The sequence below is a fragment of the Rhinatrema bivittatum genome, chromosome 15, assembly GCF_901001135.1.
Source record: "Rhinatrema bivittatum chromosome 15, aRhiBiv1.1, whole genome shotgun sequence".
Taxonomy (NCBI): Eukaryota; Metazoa; Chordata; class Amphibia; order Gymnophiona; family Rhinatrematidae; genus Rhinatrema; species Rhinatrema bivittatum.
The window spans coordinates 56,056,694-56,066,022 of NC_042629.1; the positions used below are offsets into that span (position 1 = coordinate 56,056,694).

The 9,329-nt window shown below is 44.6% G+C and overlaps 1 protein-coding gene across 1 annotated transcript in view; it reads right to left on the reverse strand.

The window, feature by feature from the left end:
* UBR4 (ubiquitin protein ligase E3 component n-recognin 4) overlaps positions 1–4,617 on the reverse strand; it is a 351,227-nt gene extending 346,610 nt beyond the window's left edge. Inside the window, 2 exon segments of the mRNA XM_029579045.1 lie at positions 893–990; positions 4,467–4,617. Coding sequence (XP_029434905.1) covers positions 893–990; positions 4,467–4,591 — 223 coding nt within the window. The 5' untranslated portion in view covers positions 4,592–4,617.
* Between the last annotated feature and the right edge of the window lie 4,712 nt (positions 4,618–9,329).

Genomic DNA, 9,329 nt, shown 5'->3' on the forward strand with positions numbered 1-9,329 from the left:
TTCTACAGGAGTTCACAGTGACATTTTTGCAGAGATTTCTGGTTGGCATCACAGCAGTGCATGTAAATATATTATGCATGTTGTGTTTTTGCCTCAGCAGACTATACTTGAATGTTTTTTCATGTAAAATTTTTTATAAATGAATAATTTAATTGTGTGTCTGTGAAGGATGTGGGGGTGCATGGGGTGGCTTGTGTGCAAGGCTGTAAGGTTTGCCTAAGGTACCTAATACCCTTCTCTATCCAAGGGTTCTGGGGTTGGTGGGGGGGGGCGGCGTGTGTCAGATTTTAAAAATATAGGTTGCAGGACGGAGCTGGGCCCAGGACAGGCATTGAATGAATCCTAGAAACATTTATATGCAGGCTGGCCTTAGCATAACGAGAGGCTAAATTCTCCTTGGGGCATTCATAAACCTCTGCACAGGGTGTATTCACTCTGTCTCATGAGGCAATGAACAAAGCTTTAAGGCATCCAGTCAAGAATGATATATCACTTCAACCAATTTGCATAGATTGAACCCTGGGAGTTTGTTGGTTCTACATTCTTGTCTGGGGACCGTGTAGTAACCCTTTCTGAATTTGGAATATCTATTGATACATCTGGACTATAATATAAATCTCCTTTGAACCTAAATTTGAAGAATATTTGAGATTCTCTCTGCCCTATTTTCCTATTTTTTCTTTCTAGTACCTAATTTTGAGGTACTTTAGAAGCAAGCTCACAGGTGCAAAGCTTTGCCTTCAAAACCCTAAAATGAAATCTAGAGGTTGTGACCGGTGGTTCTCTCATGTGATCTGCATAGGATACAGACTTTTTGCCGGATTATAAAACTTGGGAGGCTCTATAACAAGAAATGTGTCCAAGAAACAGAATACAAATACACCACACTTACTTTGTCCACATACTGTGCTGATGTAATGCGTAGAAAGCGCAACAAACGATGAGTAGAAGGGTTCATACTGTTTATCATGGTGCAGAATCTCTGACTCACTGCAGAAGAAGAAGAAAACACAAAACTGATCTGGTGCCTTCCAAGATTACATTCAACAGGATCCTGGATTATTAAAGCAAAAAATATTTTACTTCTTTCACAGAAAAAAAAAAAAGAAAATTACAGTCAAACCACCAAACAATTAATTAAAAAAAAAAAATGTATACAAAATGGAGTTCCAATGCGCACTTGAAACACCAACACACATGGCAAAACATTTTCAGCAGTCTAACTAAGAATTGCAACAAACAGCAGAGTAGATGTTCTCAGCTGTGAATGTGTAACATGTGGCCTAAACATCTAGTCTGGCTCTTGCATTTCAAAATATTGCCTATTCTACAACACTTTTTTTTTTTTTTTAATTAGTTTTGGATTTTGAGTCTACCTTTCCAAATAATGCTCAAGGCAACTTAACAGCATTCTTAGAATTCAGGTACAATAAAGCCCTACCCTCCAAACAGCTTACAAATCAAATGGATACCAGCAGCAACAGGAGATAAAGTGACCTGCATGGACTATAAAACAAAAAAAATGCTTCTGTTCCATACATTACATTTTTTACATTTGGCCTGTTTCTCTGTAATGTTTTATGTTGTGTTGTTGAAAGTATGGACTTTGTAAATACTTCTTAGACTTCTGGCATACAGATATTTCAAAGTATGTTTTTTGCTTAAAAAGTTTAACCGTATGTTACTCAGGAAGGAGTTCCATAGTGTTAGGCCATGAATATGATCCAAATGGCTAGCTCCTGATAACCTAATCAGGCAAATACACCATGCAGTGCCTCTGAAAATCTCTTATGGCATCAATACAATCAGAGATCCAAAATAAGCATACTGTAAACAACATACTTTATTATACAAAACAACTTCTTAAAAAGGTATTTTTTTAACAAGCGGACCACTAACAATCTGTGTACATTATCTACATACTTTTAACATTGTTCCCGAAACCATGCATACATGTTGCTTTAAACCTTCATATGCATTCATACCTTACCCTCCCATTCATACTATACATATCTTATGTCACACATACCATCCACACCACACCTTCATAAAAAACATCCCCCGATTATATTAAAATCTTATTCCCAAATATGTTGAAAAATCATTATGTGCTTAATAATAATTATCTGCACTTATTTGTATTTTCTGTATACTCGACTGCCTGCACTCCCGACAAGAGCCTCGTTTCACCCCGCAATCTGGGGCTTCATAAGGGAAATTAATCATACAAGTCCGTCTCAATACACACACTGTGCTTCCTTGTGATATCTTCAATCTCTTCAAATTCTCTCTTTAAAAACTTCCTCAAGCACTACTTCCTCATAGCTGATAACAGCATACAGCAGCTCATAACAGCAGAAAGACCGTATAGCCCATCTAGTCTGCCCGTACGTCCAATTAAGCATTATAATTTTCATCACTTCCTTAGATATCACCAGTAATTATCCCATACTTTCTTTAATTTAGATACTGTTTTTGTATCCACCACTTCCAAGCATCCACCACCTCCAAGCATCCACCACCCTCTCTGTAAATACATATTTCCTAGGATTACTCCTGAGTCTACTCCCTTCAACCTCATTGCACTCGTTCTAGAACCTCCCTTCCATTGAAAAAGGCTCACATCCTGTACATGGAAACCTTTGAGATACTTGTATGTCAGTACTATATCTCCCCATCTCATCTTTCCTCTAGGGTATACGTTTAGATTAAGCCCATTCCCATATGCTTTAGCACAAAGACCACTGACCATTTTAGCAGTCACCCTCTGGACAGAGATCATCCTGTTTATATTCTTTTGAAGGTCAATATAATGGCAGATAAAAGCCGCAAGCCCATTTAATCTTCCCATTCTCCCTTCCTACAGCAATATTGGAGATCCTGCTCCATTTTCATTCTTACATACACACAGTGCTGTGTTTGTTTTACATCACACATACATCATTCTGCTAACACCATCTCTACAGTAAAGCATGGTAGTGGCAACAGTATCTTGTGGGTATGCTTTGCAACTATGGCAATAGAGAGATTTGTGAAGATCAAGGAAAAGATGGATGGTACAAATACAGTCAGATCCTGGAGGAAAGCTTGTTCCAGTCTGCCACAGACTGGAACTGGGGAGAAGATTCACCTTTCAGCAAGACAGTTATTCTACTCATAAAGCAAAAGCAATAATGGAGTGACTCAGGAAGTAAATGCCCTCAAATGGCCCAGTCAAAGCCTAGGCCCAAATCCAACAAAAAATATGAAGCAAAAGTTAAAGACTGCAGTCCACAAATGATCCCCAACCAACTTGAAAGAGCTTTAGGTCTTCTGCCATGAAGAATGGGCAAAACACATCATCCCACTGTGTAAAGTTGACAGACACTTAATAGCCATGAATCATTTAGGTTATTGCTGAAAAGGTGCTTCCCCCAAGTACTAAGACAGGGGTGTGAAGACCTATGCAATCAAGACCTATTATTCTCTTACTTTCTAAATATTTCTACAATTGTTCTACATAACATATGCTAGGCTTTCACGAAGAAAGAGAAATAATACAATTTTAATACATTTTGATTTGCATTTTTTAGACAGCAGAATGTTAAAAATGGAGATGTGAAGACTTCTACAAAGTACTGTATGTGGCTAAATAATCTGAAAAATATATTTGTCATTTAAACATTACTATTTTACTTTCTGCATTCTTTTCTCTTGTTTCTTTTTAAAAAATAATTAGCACAATATAAGCCTCTGAAAACATGTCAGTACTACACCTGTTAACTTACATAACTGGGGCATCAAACTACAGAAAAAAGAAAAAAAAAACTCTAGCATGGTTTCAGTTATTCTAGAATCCCAATCACAAATTAGATCCTTCAAATACGGAATATTTTAAAATGTGAGCACTTGCTCAAAGCTCACTCCAACTGGAGCCATTATTATAAATTTCTCATGAGGCAAATGCCAACTCTGTGCATTCCAGCAAACATATTTGTAAATTTACTCAACTTGTGGATACCGCAGCACACAAATGTGTTTCGTTTTTCACTGACAGCTGTCTCTATAATAATTTCTACTCCACCAAGATCCCAGAACAAAAATGAACTAGCACCGTGCAGAATTCATCTCATTATCACGTCTGATGCAGTCGCAAAGCCTTCCTCCATTATTCTCTTAAATCGCTTCCTTGTTAGTGAAATCCAACAGACACCCATTTAAAGCTGCAGGAGACAAGAGCATGTCCCACAATGGGGCAGCTTCAGGCTTCCGGAGCGAGACAGAATTCTCCCCGGTAAAGGAGCTCGTATCCTCTATGCGTGGTCATCGTACGGCAAGGAGAATGACAGTGCCAGCCAGCAGCAGTCGTCCATGCCTTTCCCCGATAAGCAGAGGCCAAACCGGCATCACGGGAGCCCTGGACGGCCTGCAGTGATGCAGCATAAACCAAAGCGGGGCCCCGGAGCTGTCTGCCGGCACCCTCTCACCTCTCAATAACCGAGGACACCAGCTGAGGCAGCTCCTTCATCTCGAAGGCCGAATAGGACGCGGAAAGCAGCGGCCGTACTGCCACTTCCCAGCCCGGTTCGCTGCTCCCCCCGCTCGACGCCATCTTCCTCCGTTCGTAGGCCGCACAACTGCGGCTGCTCTAGGAAGTGACGTTTTAGGGGGAATTGCGTCATCAGTCGTTTCCAGCGCCCGAGAGTGGCCGCCATATTGGGATTGGAAAAGAGAGCGGGTTTAGCAAGAATTCATTGGAAGGCGCTTTCCTGTGATTTTGGACTGTATACATACTCTTTTGCTCCCCCTCGCCCCAGCTGCCCATAAAAACAGCAAGTACAAGGTATGCAAGTAGTTTTAGCGCACACTTAGGCTGATGCAATATCGGCACGTGGAAAATGAGCACCCATGATTGAGCTGCTGCGCGACCATGCACCTCGCTGGGCTGCCAGATGTTATATTTAAATAGGCTGCTGTGGTAAAAAGGAGGTGCTAGGGGTCAGTCTCCCACACACATGGTCTCGCTCAGTATCACACACACAAATGCCCTCATGTTCTGTCTCTCACACACATACACTCTCTCTCATTCTCCCACACTCATGCTCTCATTCACACACCTATATACATGCCCTCTCCCACACACATCCCCTCTGTCTCCCACACATATGCACATGCTGTCTTCCACACACATGGTCTCTCTCTCCACATACACAGATGCTCTCTCTCACTCTCACACACATGCTTTCTCTCTCACTCTCCACTGAAGCAGCAGGAATCCTTTTCCTTCTTCAGCTCCCACTGCCAAGGGACAACTTCTGCGGGAAATAAAAATGCTATTCGCTATCGGGAATGATGACTGTGAACAGAAAGACTACAGCAAAACAATTCTTTATCATTTGCAAATGGATGCTGGCTGAGCTGACAGCAAATGTAAGCAAACAAGCAAGCACATTTTTCTGTGGACAGTCAGGACCTTTTATACCCCCTTAGTTCATCTTTTTCAGCATTGCGGTTAGCATGCCTAACTTATCTTCTCTTACCACCTGTGGTAGGGCTGGCTTTTCTGTTTCTGCTAGAAGCTTGTGTAAAGGGGTATGTGTGGGCAAAGGGGGTTTATGGCTGCCTTCTCTGTATTCACCTATCTTCTGCCTGAACATAGGGATGTTGACAGATCTCCAGCTGTTTCCTTGGAACAAGGAAAAAGGTGTGTGTGGGGGGGGGGGGGGCTGTACAGAGGGGCTGCTCTCATCATTGCTTCTCTTCACTAGAAACTTAAGGGGAGTTGCTTAATATGACTAACTGTCTCTGCAGAAGGAGGTGAGGTCACAAGAACTGTGCAAGCAAATATGTAACTTTTTGGTGCTGTAGCTTATGCAGAGGTCTGTTTGGCACACAGGCCCATAGTATGGCCTTTATGATCTGGAGGGATTTATTCAGGTTTTGTGTTTCTAAGAATGGTTTTAGGGAAAGGTTTTCTGGCTTTGGTTTCTGGTAGGATGAGGGCTTCTGGGTTAGCCAGCATAGATCTGCACATCTTGTCAGTTTCCTCCTTTATGCAGAAGTGGGGTCAGACTTGATAAATGATTTCTAAAAGCAAGGATTATTCTCTCTCTCTTCACTTTAAGCAAAAGCTACAATTTAAATAAGCTCTTTAGCTCTAGCTACTGTGTCTAGCAACGCTACAAAGATATACCTAGGGTCAGTTCTTCCACTTTATCCCTAGCAGCATTCTGACTTAATAGTAGCATAGAGTAGGCCTTTTCAATATCAAACATATAAAGCAATTTAGAACAACTTATATCTGTCATGTTCTATGTAATAGCAACATTTAAGTTTCATTTCGCACACTTCCAACCACGGGGGCCAATCTAGCTCTGACTTTGGGCTCCTTCGGGCAAGGCAGGGCAGGCACACATCTCATCCTCCTCCAAAGCAGCATAGCCAAAATCAACAGCATGGTCAGCAGGGCCTTAGTAAGTGGAAATTCTACAGTCCCTTTCTCACACACAAGACTCTCATTCATAACCCCCCTCTCTCTCACACTCTGCGCCTTCTTGTGGAACAGTCGCACCATCTTTGATCATCCCCCCTCCACCGCCAGGGCCTTCCTCCGCGTTTCTTCTGGATCCTGATCCACCATAGCCATATCTGCCTCCGGCCGGGCCTGCGCTCACAGATCCTCACCTTCTGAACCCTCAGCGGAGCTACCCACGGCGTTCGTCGGTTAAGGTGCCCCTGGGACTCTCCGAATCCTCATAGCCATCGCAGCCCAAGGCGGCCTAACTCTCTGGGCCGGCTGTGGATGCATAGACTACCCCTGCGCCATCCCACAGCTTTTCTGGCCATGTAAGGCCTGTGCATTAGCAGGACAAAATCAGAAGAAAAATTAGATGAGTCATCCAACTCCTCCAGGAGGTCCTCCTCAGTTCCTGACTGATCCCCCTTACCTCCATCATGATCTGCTATGTTAAGAGGAGGAGCAATCAGATAGGAGTGTCAATCTGATATATTGCATAGGCGGACTTAGCAAGCTGTTGTTATATAGACTGCCGGAGATAGTAGTAAGTGGATCCTTGGGCCGGTGGCAGATGACCATAGCCCCAGGGGGAAGATCACAAGAGGAACCACCAGCTAGGCTTAGAGTATGGAGACAGCCACACACTTATTATTTTATTAAACAGGTCTTGAAGACACCACCGGTGGCAGTAGTGAGCTGGAGTGCCCGGTAGAGCTGAAGTCCCTCAGATACTGTAACAGCGATCCCTGGAAGGCTGAGCTGTTGAGAAACTGTAGACAATGAGTAGGCAGAGTAGACAAAGTTCATGAACAGAACTAGATGACAACACTCACATATTGATCTCAGGGAGCACAGGAGCTGGAAGGGATAGGCCCTCTAGGAGAGAGTACCTGATTCCAGGGAAAGCTCTGAGAGAGCGATGGTAACTCACTGTCAGGCCGATGGAGCACACTGTTAGCCTGCTCTTGGACGCGCGTTTTCCCTTACCCCTTCTTCATTAAGGGGAGGAAAACGCACATCCAACCCGCGGCACCTAATAGCGCCCTCAACATGCAAATGCATATTGATGACCTATTAGGTATGCACGTGGGATACAGAAAGTAAAAGGTGCAGCCCAGCCGCACATTTTACTTTCAGAAATTAGCGCCAACCCAAAGGTCGGCGCTAATTTCTTCCGGCGTCGGGAAAGTGCACAGAAAAGCAGTAAAAACTGCTTTTCTGTGCACCCTCCAACTTAATATCATAGCGATATTAAGTCGGAGGTCCCGAAAAATAACAAAAGTAGAAAAAAAAAAAAAATTTGAATTCAGCCCACGGCTGTCGGGCCGAAAACCGGATGCTCCATTTTGCCTGCATCCAGTTTCTGAGCCCGTGGCTGTCAGCAGGCTCAAGAACAGACGCAGGCAAAATTGAGCGTTGGCTGTCAAACCCGCTGACAGCCGCCACTCCTGTCAAAAGGAGGCGCTAGGGACGCGCTAGTGTCCCTAGCGCCTCCTTTTCCCCGTTTTTACCGCGTCACCTAATTTAAATACAGAATCGCGTGCATCGGCGAAGGGCCGGTGCGCGCGCTGGGAGAGCGGGCGTTCATCCGCTCTCCCAGCAGCCAGCCATCCTTCAGACCTGGAGGGAGTCACCACAGAGGGAAAGAGGGCGGAGTGAAGACGTCGGGCAGCGACAGTCGCAACAGCCTCCTGCCCTCCACCAGAGGTACTAACAGCTGGGGATAGAGGAGGGAAATTCCCCTCCCCCTCTGCAGCCTGCGAAGCAGCCATGAATGTGGACAAAATGGCTGCCATTCCCACGCTTGTCAGGAAAGGGTTGTCTATAGTCTGCCCAATGTGTTACACCCGGTTGCAGATGGCTGCGACCGCTGTTGCTCACCTCTTGCCTCACGGCTCTGACTCTGCTTGGAAGACTCGCAGCATTCGCCAGCTATCACCGGCCTCTCCTCCCGTTCCTGGGCCTCCCTGGACGCTGCCGACCGCCATCTTGCCTCTGAGCACCTTAGGCACGTGCTCGCTTCTAGGCCAGTCTTATCCACGTCATGGCGGGAACATCGGGGGCGTCCCCCCCAGATGATGTCATTCATCGTGGACTCTTAAGCCGGCTGGCTCTGCCTGCCTACGACTTGGCAAAGAGTTCCCTCATTGCTGAATCTGCTTCGCTCACTACGGACTTCTGTTCCAGCTCTTGCTGCCTCGGTACGAGACGTCCCAGGTACCCGCTCCTCAGGGCCCCCTCCTCGTCTCTGGCTATCCGCTCCTCAGATAGGTAATTCTTAAGCTCAATCAGTAAAAGTTTTTAGAATCCCATGACTGGAATGTAATTTTTAGTATTAAGTTATGTTCTACGTAAAATTTGTTTTATCTGGAGAGAGATGGTGGAGAGTTAAATAATTTAGCAAAAATGAAGAAAGGCCAATGCCACCAACTGGAATGGAGCTAGTGAGAGTCCCTCGACTCGAAACTTGGAACACCTTCCTGAGAGTCAAGCAGAATGGTGAAACCCTTGGTGCTTGCAGTGTGGTTGATGCACAAATATTATAAGGCCAGCAGGAACTCCGTCCCACTCTGTCTGTGGTTTATATGTGTGTATATGGGGGGGGGGGGGGTTTAAATATGATCCTTTAGGGGAGGGGAGTCTTAATTATCAAAACCTCAGGGTGGGAAGTCTTAAGAACCTAGCAATGCTTTTGGTGGGGTGTCCTGTTACTAATTCATGAAAAGTTTGCCAGTCTGCCCATGGGCCTGTGTCCCAGGTCTTTGAATTACCTAGGAATAGCCCTGCTGGATGATAAATCAAAGAGATGCAAGAAGACGCTGCGCGCAAAATA